This window comes from Mus musculus, chromosome 14 (genome assembly GCF_000001635.26).
Source record: "Mus musculus strain C57BL/6J chromosome 14, GRCm38.p6 C57BL/6J".
In the NCBI taxonomy this organism is placed as follows: Eukaryota; Metazoa; Chordata; class Mammalia; order Rodentia; family Muridae; genus Mus; species Mus musculus.
The window spans coordinates 26,929,201-26,944,089 of record NC_000080.6 but is presented as its reverse complement, the minus strand read 5'-3'; the positions used below and the strand labels follow the sequence as shown (position 1 = coordinate 26,944,089).

General features: G+C 39.9%; 1 protein-coding gene across 7 annotated transcripts in view; it reads left to right on the top strand.

Moving 5' to 3' along the window:
* Appl1 (adaptor protein, phosphotyrosine interaction, PH domain and leucine zipper containing 1) overlaps positions 1-14,889 on the top strand; it is a 51,626-nt gene that overhangs the window by 26,522 nt on the left and 10,215 nt on the right. For 4 of the 7 annotated variants that reach the window (XM_006519608.2, XM_017316214.2, XM_030248050.1 and 1 more), the window contains 3 exons: positions 87-178; positions 1,260-1,442; positions 3,794-3,846. In XM_006519608.2, the coding sequence (XP_006519671.1) occupies positions 87-178; positions 1,260-1,442; positions 3,794-3,846 (328 nt within the window). The remainder of the gene's footprint in view (positions 1-86; positions 179-1,259; positions 1,443-3,793; positions 3,847-14,889) is intronic. The other 3 variants (XR_001781159.2, XR_003950904.1, XR_001781160.2) reach the window with 3 other exon arrangements.

Sequence of the window (14,889 nt, the reverse complement as noted above, 5' to 3'; positions counted from 1 at the left end):
TACTAACAGTTTTGAGAGTTACATCAAATATTTAGTTTCTTACATTATTAATACTAACTTTTTTTAAAAAAAATAAACCAAAATAGGAAACTGCTGCACGAGTGAATCAGTCTGCTCTAGAAGCTGTCACTCCTTCCCCATCTTTCCAGCAGAGACACGAGAGCCTGCGTCCAGGAGGGTGAGTTAGTGTATGGGTTTATTTAAAGTGTGAGCTAACGCTCTGATTTTAACAGTACTACTGCCAGGCAGTGGTGGCGCATGCCTTTAATCCTAGCACTTGGGAGGCAGAGGCAGGAGGATTTCTGAGTTCGAGGCCAGCCTGGTCTACAGAGTGAGTTCCAGAGTGCAGCCAGGGCTACACAGAGATATGCTGTCTCAGAAAAAACAAAACAAAACAAAAAAAACCAAAAAAAAAACCCAAAAAAACAAACCCACAAAAAACCCAAAAACCAAACAGTACTACTTAGATGAGTAGCAAATCATCTCTGAATAACAGAAGCATATTTTCAAAATAATACATTTCCTAATAAGGGCACAGGCCAGAGGTGGAGAATTTTATTTTTAAGACAGAATTACAAACCTGGAGCTCACTGATTTGGTAGGCTGACTGGCCAGTGAGTTCCTTGAATCTTGCTGTCTCTGCATCCCAGCGTTTTCAGATACATGCTGCCATGGGCAGCTTTATTTTCCTTTTCCTTTATTACTATTATTAATTAATTATCAGTATTGAAGGTGAAAACCCAGGTTCTCACTGGGCATTGGTGTCATATGCTTTTAATCCCAGTGCTTGGGAGGCTGAGGCAAGTGGATCTCTGTGAGTTTGAGGCCAGCCTGGTCTACAGAGTGAATTGTAAGACATCAAGGGCTACACAGTAATACTGTGTTGAAAAACCAAAATAAAAAAGAATGAAAACAGGTTTTCCTGCTTAGACAACAGACACTTTACCAGCTAAGTCATCTCTCTAGTCCCAGTTTAAGTTTTTTAATTGGAAAGAAAGGAATCTTTTACTAAATAAATAGCTAGCTGATTTGGGGTTAAGTTTTTACTCTTTGAGTCAGGGTCTTGTTTTGGCCAACTCAGAACTTGTGATCCACTGCCTCCACTTCCTGGGTGTTAGGATTACAGAAAGGTAATGCTTTTCATTGGAGTTTGATTTATACTCTCATTCATTTAAAATATTGCTTTCTTGTAGTCTGCTAAGCATTGAGCTTTTGAAAGAAAAAACTAAATTCAGTGCCTTGTTTTCCTTCGTGGTTAGACAATCTCGGCCACCAACAGCTCGAACCAGCAGTTCAGGATCCTTGGGATCAGAGTCTACAAATTTGGCTGCCCTCTCTCTAGATTCTCTTGTTGCTCCGGATACACCAATACAGTTTGATATAATTTCTCCTGTGTGTGAAGATCAGCCTGGCCAGGCAAAAGCCTTTGGTCAAGGAGGCAGGTGAGTAATGACGTCAGAAAGCCAGTGTGCTGTGGTTTATAAGATTTATGATACGTTTCTCTATCAGCTGTTCTGTCTTTTCTGTAATTGCCTAACGACAATTTCATAGTTAGGGTAGAAACATACAGGTTTTTCTGTTGGTCTTCTGTATCTGTTAAAGGTGTTAGGACAATCAAATGTCAAAAAAATTAATTCTTAGGTATTTGCCCTTCAGTTGCAGAAGTGGTAGTTCTATCTTTAGGTTGTGACACTATTTTAAAAATTCTATGTCAGAATAAGGGGCTGGATATGTAGTTCAGTTGGTAGAGTGCTTGCCTAGCGTGCATATGAAGCCTTGGATTCAATCTCTAGCACCACATAACACCTGGGCAGGGTTAGCTCACGCCTGCACCTGTAGTTACTTGCGCCTTGAGAGTAGGAGAGTCAAAAACTCAAGATTTTCTTGCCTATATAGCAAATTCAAGTCTGGTTTGGACTATATGAGATCCTTTCTTGCTGCTGCTGCTATTGATGATGATGATGAAGTCATGTCAGAGTACTTAATTTCCTTTTAGGGGGACTGGGTAGAGAAATGGCTCAGAAGTTGAGAGTGCTTACTGTTCCTGCAGAGTGTCAGGTTCAGTTCATAGTACCCATCTATGGTAGGTCACAACTACTTCTAACTTGTTTCCAGGGGAATCTAACCGTCATCTGGCCTCCATAAGTTCCTGGATGTATGTGGTGCACAGTAACTTATATAGACAAACACACATAAACATAAAGAAATGAAATTATGGCAAAATCATTAAGGAGGTTGGGTACTTAATACATTAAATTTGGATATGACATAGAATTATGAAAACTTGTGTAAATATATTACGTATGCACAACATTTGATACAATATGCCAAGCTGATATGAAAGAAATCAGTATTGGGCTGGAGAAATAGATTGCCAATTAAAAACACTTGCTATTCTTGCAGAGGATTCAGGTTCACTTCCCAGTACCCACATGGTAGCTCACAACCATCCATAATTCCAACTCTAGGGGATCTGAGGCCCTTTTTCTCTATAGGCACTGGACACATAATAATGCATATTCATACACATGGGTACTCACCTATACACATACAGTAAGATTAAATACATCTTTTTTTTTCTTAGAAGATCAATATCTATTTTTGTGTCAATATGTTTATATGTCTACAGATGCACACATACATCTATGTGCATGTTTGTGGAGGTCAGAAGACAATTCAGGTGGTGTTATTAGCTAGCCACCTTTTTGATAAAGAATCTCCCACTGCCCTGGAGCTTACCAAGTAGGCTGGATATCCAGTGAACTCCAGGTATCTCTCCATTTCTGCCTCCCCAGAGCTGGGATTGCAAGTGTGTGCAACCTTGCTTGGCTGTGTGTGTGTGTGTGTTGGGGGGATTTTATGACAGTGTTTCTCTGTGTAGTCCTACCCATCACTCTGTAGTCCAGCCTGGCCTCTAACTCAGAGATCCACCTGACTCTGCCTTCCAGTGCTGGGAATAAAGCCACATATCACTATTTTTGGTTGCTTGGCTTTTTTACATAGGGTTTGGGGGTTGAACTCAGGTTGACTGAGCCATGTCCTTAACCCCTGCCCTGTTTTCTTAATGCCTTTGAATTGAACTTTCTTCTCCCATCATTGTGATTGTGCCAGAAGCTAAGAACAGGAATGGGGGAAGTAGCTTTTATCTTTGATTTACTTTTCTTCTTGCATTGGTACTTAAATCTTGAGAAATAGTTTTCTCTCATTCTGTGCAGGTGCTGGGGATCAAACCCAGGCTTTGTGTGCGTCCTAGGCAAGCCCTCTTAGTACTTATGTATATCTGTACATTTAATACTTACACATAGACCCAGGAAATACAGTTCATGAAGAAAAGAAATACATGTTTTGAACTAAACAATGTTCAGATCTTTATAGTTAACTTGCAGATTGTATTTAAAGAATCCAGATTTGGGATTTTACAGTTCTTGGAAATTCCTGGCATTGTCTCAAGACTCCAATATTGTCATCACATTGGGTCTTCCTCTGTGTTGGTTTGTTTAAATTAGAAAACCTTTAGAAAATAGTTTAATGTGAGGATTGTTGTGTGTAGTTAAATTTATACCTACTGAATAAAACACAGCAACAAAGGGCTATGATAGATATATTAGTGCAAACACTGGGTTTGGCCTGTTTCTCAGTGTGAGAGTGAATATTTCTTATTAGTCATTAGCAGAGTGAGACATTCTAGAGCTTTTCTTTGTAAACATGTGAAGTTTTATGACTCAGTCTTTAATTCTGTTCTCTCCCATGTGGCTTTTGGTGACATTTATTTATATTTTTTCCTGAACTTTAGGCGTACAAATCCATTTGGAGAATCTGGAGGAAGCACAAAATCAGAAACAGAAGGTAGAGCAGACTGCAGTATTCATTCTAGAGTGATCCAGTAGTAAACTTTGAAATGTGTCATTTGCATTTGTTCTGCTGCTGTCCTCAATTTTGATGTTACTTCAGAATCTTTACTCATAGTATTCTTTTTTTAAAAATATCTATCTATCTATCTATCTATCTATCTATCTATCTTATATGTTTAAGTAGACTGTTGCTCTCTTCAGACACACCAGAAGAGGGCATCAGATCCCGTTACAGATGGTTGTGAGCCACCATGTGGTTCCTGGAATTGAACTCAGGACTTCTGGAAGAACAGTCAGTGCTCTTAACTGCTGAGCCATCTCTCCAGCCCTCTCATAATATTCTTAAAGCAACCAGAACCTAATCTGACTTGAGACGTAACTCATACAAGATTATAGAATGTCATAGACATTTGGCCTCATTGTCAAATTCTTAGTACCTAAACTATCTCTTAAGCTTTTATGAAAAAAAAGGTCTGCATTTTTTAATCCTCCAACTCCAGGATCCTTGACTTAACTTTGGAATGCTTTCCCTTTGGTTGAGTGGGTTTTAAGTCCAATTAGAGAACTGTTACCACCCAGATATCTGTATACTATTGTACCTGAGGATTATCGTGCCTTGCTGGTAGTGTTTGTGGTTCATAGGCATCATAGCCGGGAAGAACTGTTGGTTCCTCCCTCTTTTGGAAGGTTGTGTGGTGTCTTTTGGTACCGTGAAAGCTAATTCTCAGGGAAGAGGCAGTTCAGCTCAGGGGTCTCTGGGCCAAACATTTATGTTTATGTCATATTCTGTGGACTTCTGATGCTTTTGAAGACTATCTACCCAAAGCATTTCTGAGCTGCTTGCTTGCTTGCTTTTCTTTCTTTCTTTCTTTCTTTCTTTCTTTCTTTCTTTCTTTCTTTCTTTCTCTCTCTCTCTCTCTCTCTCTCTCTCTTCCTTCCTTCCTTCCTTTCTTTTTCTTTTTCTTTTTTTTTGGTTTTTCAAGACAGGGTTTCTCTGTGTAGCTCTGGCTGTCCTAGAACTCACTTTGTAGACCAGGCTGGCCACGAACTCAGAAATCTGCCTGCCTCTGCCTCCCAAGTGCTGGGATTAAAGGCGTATGCCACCACACCTGGCCATTTCTGAACTGTTAAGCCTTGACTACTCTCAGCCATTTCTAACTAAAATATCTCAGAAACACCCTCTTAATGTACTCAGAACCAGGAGGAGTTAGAGAAGGGACTGAAGGAGTTGAAGAGGTCTGCAACCCCATAGGAAGAACAACAATATCAACCAACCAGACCTTCCAGAGCTCCCAGGGACTAAACCACCAGCCAAAGAGTACACATGGGGGGATCCATGGCTCCAGCTGCATATGTAGCAGAGGTTGGCCTTGTTGGACATCAGTTGGAGGAGAGGCCCTTGGTTCTGTGAAGGCTGAATGCCGCAGTGTAGGGGAATGCCAGGATGGGGAAGCAGGGGTGGGTAGGTGGGGGAAAACCCTCATAGAAGCAGTGGGAGCAGGGATGGGATGGGGGTTTCCGGAGGGGGAACCAGGAAAGGGGATAACATTTGAAATTTAAATAAAATATCTAATAAAAAGTACTTAAAAAAAAGGAAAAAATTAAGAACCATAAGTTTGATATCTGGTTTTTAACTCATATTGCTTAATTATCTAAAAACAGTTTATAAAAGCAGTTATGGAAGGACTGGGTCTAAGCCCTGTAGTCTTTTTTTTTTTTTTTTGATTTAAGTTTTATTGCATTATGATGAGAAAAGATACATAATTTCAATTTATCTGAATTTGTTAAATTTAAAAAATTTTGAGTAAATAGACTTACATCACATTCTTCTTTCCCTTTTGTACCCCAGCTCTTCCCAGAGACCCCCTTCAAAACCTGCAATACCTTTCATTTTTTATCATATTCTTTAAAATTTATAAAATATTGTAACAATAAAAATGGGTATTATAAATTTGTTTGATATAAAACAGCAACCAATTGAACAGTCTTATGTAGATGCTTGTCTACAGCAATACTGAAAATTTATAATTTTTCTCAATATAAATTTTAAATAATTCCAAATATATTAACTGTATGATATTTTAAAATAATATATTACTATTAGTTTTTTTAATGAACAAAAATAGATAAAGTTTGTGTGTTTTGTTTTTAGTAGAGCTTAAAATCTTGGCTCTTACTCTGGTACAAACACAAAATAAGAACAGTTTTTGCACATTGGAGTTCATTGTAATAAGGCTGTATTTGAATGTCCCTCACATCACCAAAGGATTTTACCTCCATAGTAGATAAGCTAAGAGTTGACAGTTCTGCTGTGCCAAGGAATGGATTGTAGGCACAATTTTTGGATACAGATTTCCTGCTTTGGTCAAAGCTATTTGACTTGAGTGGTTGTTGTCATTCTTAGCCCGCAGGGAACAGGTTACATTCATTTAAGAAATGGTGTGTGTATTAAGATGGTCTATCCATGAAATCATTCATCAACTGTTTCAATGAGCAATGGTTCTGCTTGGAGTGTGGCACAGACGTTAGGTGAGGGTAAGATTCTGGTACATTGGCTGTGATGATTTTGAAAAGCATTCATCTCGGAATAAGAGTAACTTATAAAGTCCTCTTCTTCAAAATTGATAAAAAATATCAAGCAAAGCCTTCAGTCTCACTCTTTGCTGTTCTCTTACAATCTGCCTCCCAAAATAATTGTCTATAGTTCTTTTGGCTGTATAAATAATTTTGAAATATGTAAGCTGTTCTGAAAACCATAGTATAGTATAAAAACATCAAATAAACAATCCTACTGATAGAGAGGCTGAGATAGGAGAAGCATGATTTCAAGATCATTATTGACATATAGCAAGATCCTGTCACATACAAACAAGCAGAAAGTGTATATGGGTTGTACAATATTGGACCTATTTCTCCCATTACCAAATTAGAAAGACCATAAGCCCTGTATTCTTAAATGTGTTACATAGGCACAATGCCTATATGAGAGTAATAATATTAATCCCAGTTTTATATCAGTAAGAAATTCATACCAATTAAAACTTTAAATTTGTATCAAACAAATTCTGTACCAATGTAAGAGATTATAACATCAACTTTGTATCAATATAAAGATTTCTACCAGTATAAGATATAGCTATGTAATGTTTTGCATAAGAGTAAATTTGCTAACCTATCCCTATTTGTCTATTTCTATAACTTCTGTGATATTACTATATCCCCCCCCTTTCTTTTCCATCCCCTTCCCCTTTACCTAAGAAGGAAAGATAGAGAAGAGAGAAAGAAAGGTAGAAATCCCTGAGTTTAAGCTCTCTAGTTCTGTCCCTGGCCAACGACACATTTGTAAAATATCTCTTAAATGACAATATATCTATAATTCCTAAAATAACCAGAACCAGCCATCCCAACATAAGGGACTGGGACAATGATCTTCTTTGTCTGCTTCCAGCTGAATTGGGGTGAAGAAATAAAATTGGCTTTGTCAAAGGAGGGCTACCTGGCATCATTTGCCTTCTAGTTACTATGTGCTGAGAACGTTCATTGCTTAGCCAACATATTGACTATGACAGTCTGAAAGGCTGGATAGGCAAACTAGCTGTTCTGGAAAAGTTCTGGAAGCAAGTCTTAAAAAGAAGCAGCTTCTATGTAGTTGAGGTAGAATCAAATGTGAAGGTGGAATGGAAGGTCCCAGAATCTCAGCATCCTGGAATATGAATCTTTTCAGGGATGTCTTTCTCTTCTTTCATCCTGCAGTATACAAAACTTGACAAGTAACATATAGTTCTATAAAGATATTCACATGGAGCATGCAGGGTGCACAGATTGGTTAATGAAAATCAATAAAGAAAGACGACTGCCTTTCTTCAGGTTAGTTTTATCACATAATCAAACTGCACTATAACTTTGTATACATGCCATCATAAAGGATGGTATGTAATAACAAGTCATGAGAAAGTTGTACCTAATAAGTGTTATTGGCTGTATATAGACATTTTAATCTCAGCTGGTTCCAGAGCTATCTCCATACACATAGACATAAACATATATATCACCTATTTTGTTGATTAGTCTCCCTTTTCTTCTCTGTCACCAAGGTCTTCAGGAGGTCTCCCTCTGTCATGTCTGATTTTTATTAACAAGGAAGGAACCCATAGCTCTTCTTTTCCTGTGGAAACAAAGGCATAGCCCCTCTCCCAGAGTAACACATTTCCCATTTTCCATTCTGATGTCAGAATATCCTTAATATAAACAGGCTGGTTTAGTTCAGTAGTTTTTCCCACAATCCAGTGTCTTTCAGCAGCTGTGGTGTTTTGTTCACTAGCATTTAAAAAATTTAAGGTTAATAAAGCACTATGTAATCTATCTTTGGGGATTTTTGTTGCTCCTTTTTGCCTGTTAAGTATCTTGTTTAGAGTTCGGTTAGATCTCTCCACAAACTGCAGCTGATGTAACGCTGGCAGTTCAACCACAATCTTTGAGTTTCCCTTGCAACACCATAGCACAACCACAACTTTGGGGAAAGCAAAACTCAATCTCTTAACAAACAATCCAGTCTCTCCAAAATCAGCACCAAGTGCTTCAACTCCCATGCTACAAAATTTGGCTGCCGGTTCCTGCACATGAAGGCACAACGGTGCAGCCTCCAATATCTCAAAAGAAACACTTCCCTGAATATCTTTTATAAGTCTAGTTTCTAGGATAAGAATTAGATAAAATGCTATCCTAATTTAGAGATATCTTTAGAGACCTGTTTCCCTGGGTAATCTCATGCCATGTGTTGTTCTGAATGACGACAGTGTTAACCAATGTTACAAATTTTTAATCATCTTCAATAACTTATAAGCCAGTAATCTATAACCAAGACATGCAGAACATATTTATACATTTAAACCCAGTTAGAAACCAAAATGAAATAGCTGTACATATTTACTTATTTAGACCAAACAAAATTCTTACTTTTTCTAGCTGTAATATCAAGGGAGGAGCACCTTGTCACCTGCTAAGCCCAATAATCACAATCATAGAGATTTTTCTAGGAAAAATTGCCATCAGCTCCCTTACCATAGAAGCCAAAAAGCCACTGGCCCCTTTAAGAGCAGCTTATGCAGACAGCAGCTTCCGGCAAAGCTTCTCCAGCTGAGTTTGACTCCTAGCTACAGATGCAGGGCTCCAAAGGCCAATTGAGACTGATTTTTGAGTTAAAACTAAATCTAGTTGAATGACCAGTAGATAAAGTTTAACCAGTTTTTCTCTTGATCATGAAACACAGAGCAACAAACAACAAAACAAAAACACAGACTTAACATAAAATAGTTTTGACGGACATGGACAGATTGGCGCACCAAGGACTGACAATAGAGAGGGAAGACTACTAGATTATGCCCCACCAAAGGAACCCAGATATCCTACTTAAGGGACCCAGAACCAGAACCATTCCTCCAGTAGGAGCCAGAGAGAAGGCAGGATGTCTCCCGACCTCCTCCTGTCCCTAGGGGAGCTCTGGAACAGCTTATATTTATTTTCCTTTTCTTTGGCCAAAGCACCCCCTGATATGTGGGGAGGATTGCTTTTTTCAAGCCCATTCTCTTTCTCATGTCTAGTGTATAAATCCTCTAATCAGGGTCCAAACACTTATCTATGAGAATTATCTTCGCTTCTCTAGATTTTAGCTTAACTCTAAACACATACATACAGAAAGCATTTTACCATTACTTTGTCCCTTTTTGCAAGGTTTATTCACCGCTGGCCCAGATCTTCTTCACTTTCCTTTGCAAGCTTCCTCCCGCAGTGTCCTTCACTGTACTCTGCTTACTGGAGCCATCAGACCAGCCAGTCCAGTCAGTCAGCAGGCTCTCCAGGGCAAGAGCAAGGATTAAAAAGAAAAAAGACAATTAGACCACACTGTAGCTTGACCCCAACCAGTTCTGAGGCTGAAGGGGGTTTATTTTTTTCCAGTTTGCTTTTATACCACTTAAGTGAATATACTTAAGTACATGCAAAATGATGAGATCAGTTCTGTGTTGAGGAACAAGCAAGGGAATAAACAAAATCTCGAAAACACCTTTCTAGGGGCTCCCCTGGATGACCAAGACAAAAGGACTTCAGCTGAGCCTGCTCTGAGCTCTGCCCTAACTCAGATGTGGATGTTCTCAATCTGGGCTGTTTCCTGAGGCCAGGCCCAAAGTCAGACTCCTGCCTTGAGTTTGCTTCTTTTGTCCTGGTCTGATGTCAAATTCCCGCCAAGTGTCTAGAAACTGCCCCCCAAAAGTTCCCCACCACTCAATATGATGTTTTCTAATTCTGTCCAATTGCCTGCAAATTTCCTCATTGTCTTTTATTATTGAATAGTCTTTTACAGTGTAATGGACCGTGTTTCCTTTTTGCACTCAGCAGTTTAAGGACATTTAGCTTATTGTGAATGGGGCATCAGTGGACATGGCTGAAGAGGTATCTGTGGAGTAGGAGTCTTCTGGGCATATGTCAAAGTAGTGGTCTAACTGGGAGTGCCTGGACCGTTCCCTCCAACAGTAAATGAGTGATTTTCCCCCACATACACCCTGCAGCATCTGTTGCTCGCTGATTGTCAATTGTCGATCTTTGCCATCCTGACTGGGGTGAGGTGAGACCTTAGGGTTGTGCATTTCCCTAGTGCAAGGGATATGTTTTAAGATGTTTCTTAGTCATTTTTCTTCTTCTGAGAACTTTCTGTTCAGATCCCATGCCCATTTTTTGAATGAGTCATTTGTTTCTTTTTTTAAACCTTTGGGTTTTTTTTTTTTGAGTTCTTTATATATTTTGAATATTAATTCTCTGTAGATGCATAGTTGTCAACGACTCTTTCCCAATCTGTGGGCTTGCTCCTTAACAATTTATTTCTTGTGCAGAAACTTTCTAGTTTAATAAAGTCCCATTTTTCAATAGTTACCTTAATTCTTGGTCAAATGATGTCTATTTAGAAAGTTCTTTCTTGGGGCTGGTGAGATGGCTCAGTGGGTAAGAGCACCTGACTGCTCTTCCAAAGGTCCGGAGTTCAAATCCCAGCAACCACATGGTGGCTCACAACCATCCGTAATGAGATCTGACTCCGTCTTCTGGAGTGTCTGAAGACAGCTACAGTGTACTTACATATAATAAATAAATAAATCTTAAAAAAAAAAAAAAGAAAGTTCTTTCTTACATCTGTTGTGCACAATTTAGATGGTTTGCCTGAGTGTAGAAATATATTTCTTTAGGTTTTCCAGCTTAATAAAGAACAGGTTTTTAGAATATTTCCTTAACAATCTAAAAACTAGTTCTTAGATTCATTGATTCTTTGTTTTTTTTTTTTTTTTTTTTTCTATTTCATGGTTACACTTTGACTTATTTCTTATTATTTCTTGCTGCCAACTGAGTTTAGATATGGTTTGTTCTTGGTTTTCCTTTTTTTTTTTTTTCCTCTCCTGAGTCAGGGTTTCTCTGTGTGTGTTTCTCTCTGGCTATCTTGGAACTCACTCTGTAGACCCTTCTGGCCTCAAATTCAGATCCACCTGCTGCCTTAGTGCTGGAATTAGGCGTGTTTGTTACCATTGTCTGGCACTTTTTCCAAAAATTTTTGAGTTGTAAAATTACATTATGTATTTGTGCTTTTTTGATTTTAATGTAGGTACTTGGAACACTAAATTTCCTTCAAAGGACTGCTTTTAGTACGGTCAGGTTTTATGTGTCAGTTTGACACAAGCTGAAGTTATCACAGAGAAAGGAGCTTCAGTTGAGGGAATGCCTCCATTAGACTCAGCTGTGAGGCATTTTCTCAACTAGTGATCAGGGGGGGAGTGCCCACTGTGGGTGGTGCCATCCCTGGGCTGTTAGTCTTGGGTTCTACAAGAAAGCAAGCTGAAGCTGGGCGTGGTGGCCCACGCCTTTAATCCCAGCACTTGGGAGGCAGAGGCAGTCGGATTTCTGAGTTCGAGGCCAGCCAAGGCTACACAGAGAAACCCTGTCTTGAAAAACCAAAAAAAAAAAAAAAAGAAAGAAAGAAAGAAAAAGAAAACAGGTTGAGCAAGCCAGGGGAAGCAAGCCAGTAGGTAACTCTCCATGGCCTTTGCATCAGCTCCTGCTTCCTACCCTGTGTGAGTTCCAGTCCTGCCTGAACCACAAAGTGAATGTGTAAGCCTTTCCTCTCCATCTTGCTTCTTTTTACTTATTTATTTTTAAATTGGATATTTTCTTTATCTACATTTCACATGTTATCCTCTTTCCAGGTCTCCCCTCTGAAAACCCCTAGCCCTTCCCCCAACCCCCTGCCTCTATGAGGGTGATCCTCTACCCACCCACCCACTCCTGCCTTTCAGTCCTAGCATTTCCATACACTAGGACATCAAAGACCCTCAGGCCCAAGGGCTGCTCCTCCCACTGATGTCCAACAAGGCCATCCTCTGCCACATGTGCAGCCGGAGCCCTGGGTTCCTCCATGGGTCCCTCTTGGGGGAGGTCTGGCTGGTTGACACTGTTGCTTATTAGCCATGATGTTTGTGCAGGAATAGAAACCCTGACTAAGACAAATTGGTACCAGCATAGTGGGATATCCCTGTGACAACCTGACCATGTTTTGGGGAGGACTGTGGAAGGACTTTGGAACTTGGGGCTAGAAGAGCCATTGGGATGTTAAGAGCTCTGTGGGATGTTCTGTAGGAGCTTGGAAGAAAATGTTGAGAACAGTGCAGAAGATGGAAGCCTGACTTATGAAATTTCAGAGGGAAGGTTAAAGATTCTCTTCAGGGCCATTGCTGCTTTGATTGTGAAGAGTCTGTGGTTTTGGTTAGCTGCTGGGGCTGAAGAATCAGCTGTGATTAACAAGATACCAGAACTACTAAAGTGAAACCTTTGCATTACTGGGACTATTGATGCTGGTTAGCTGGAGCTAAGAAATTAGTAGTGATTAAGAAGAGACCAGCATCACCGAGGTGAAATCTCCTGGGAAGTGTTTTCTGAGAGCACAAAGAGGCTGTGTCCAAGAGATAGCCAAGACTCTACCTCATGCTGCGGCTAGATTTGGTAATGTGTAAGAGTCTCCTAGGTGGTACTGGTTTTGAAGGCATGAAGGGATCATGAAGAACAGCTGAGGCTTGACACTTCGAGGCCATGGAAGGCCACAGGTGAAGGTGAAGATTCAGTTGCAGTTGACACTTACATGTCCTTGGTATACATACTATGATAATGTGTTGGCTAGTCTTATGTTGACTTGACACACAAACTAGAGGTGTCTGAAAGAAGGAACCTTAATTGAGATAATGCCTCCCTAAAATTCAGCTGTAAGGCGTTCTCTTAATTAGTTATTGATGGTTGAGGGCCAGCCCATTGTGGATGGTTCCCTCCTTGGGCTGATGGTCCTGGATTCTATTAAGAAAGCAGGCTGAGCAAGCCATGTGAAGCAACCAGTAAGCAGCATCCCCCATGATCTCTGCATCAGCTCCTGTATCCAGGATCCTACCTTTGGAGTTCCTGTCCTGAATTCTTTTGGTGATGAACAGCAATTTGGAAGTGTAAGCTAAATAAACCCTTTCCTCCCCAAAGGGATAGGGGGAAAGTTTTTGGTTATGGTGTTTGTTGCAGCAGTAGAAACACCAAGACAATATACTATGGGGATTTTCTTTTCTGGTCTTGTCTAGTTGATATTCTGTATGCCCACATTTTCCTAAGTTCCTTTATTGTGTTTTTAAGTTTTTTTCCATATTTTTTGATTATTTGGTCTAAATTCTCTATTATATCTTCAAAACCTAATATTCTGCCTTTTGCATTTTACTTGCCAGGCTTTCTCTTGAGTCTTCTAGTTGGTTTACTGGGCTTTTCAGATCTACCCTCCTTTCATCAGAGACCTAGTGATTCTATCTCTTTATTGAATTCTCTTCTCAAGTCCTGGATTTTCTTCATAATTTCCACCAACTTTATGTTTATGTTCTCTTAGGTATCACTCAAGTGCTGGTTCTTCTCAAGTTCTCCTTAATTTCATTGAGTTGTTCCTTCCTGTCTTAAAGTGTTTAAATTATTTGAAGTTTTTGATTGTTCTTTTAAATTCTGTGTCTTGGGGTTTGCCTTGGCAGACATTTGTACAGCACTGGTAGGTTTTGGAGAGGAAATACTAGCTTGATTTTTTTTTTCATATTGTTTGAATTTTTGCCATAAGATCTGGGCATATGGATTTCCTATCTTAGTTTTATGTCTAGTGTGGACAGAGCATGTTGGGACACAAGAAGGGATGTATAGGCGGGTTAGCCCTAGAGGTAAGAAATGTCTTAGGTAGAAGGAAGTCAGGTAGGTACAGTGGACTGGACTGGTGCACAGATGACGTGTTGTAGTCCAAGCCTGGAGTGTGAGGTAGCTGTGGCTAGGTCGAGAGGTTAGATAGCGTGTGGGAGGAGGGGCTTCTAGGTTGGGAATAAACAGGACAGGTCTTAGCAGAATCCTAGAGGTTGGTAGAGGCGCTCACAGGGGTGCCTATGTCAAGAAGCACTTGACAATGGGACCCAGGTGGGTTGGGTGTGGGGAGGGTATGTGGAAGGGTATGTACAGTTTTCTATTTCTTTTTCTTCCTTCTTTCCTTCCTTTCTTTTTTTTAAAGGTAGTTCTCAAATAAGTTACTAGGCTGCCTTCAAATTCACTATGTAACCAAGGATGACTTTGAATTCTAATTCTTTTGCCCCTTCCCAAGTACTAGGATTACAGGCATGCGCCACCATACCCAGCCAGTAGCTGTTTTTCTTGTTGCTTTTGTGTGTATTGTGTATTTGTGCATGTATGTGAGGTGTGCATATACTCATGTGTGTGTGTATACACACACACATTGGGTGTCTTCCTCTATCCTTCATCTGCTTTTTGAAACATAGCCCCTCAGTGAATCTGGAGTTTGCTGGCCAGCAGTTCCTCTCTGTGTGCCTCCCTTGTGCCCCTAAGCCCCGGGTTACAGACACCTACTATCTCATCTGCTCTTCCATGAAAACATTTAATTGGGACTAGCTTAAAGTTTAGAGGTTTAGTCCATTATGGTCAGAGGCATGGTGAC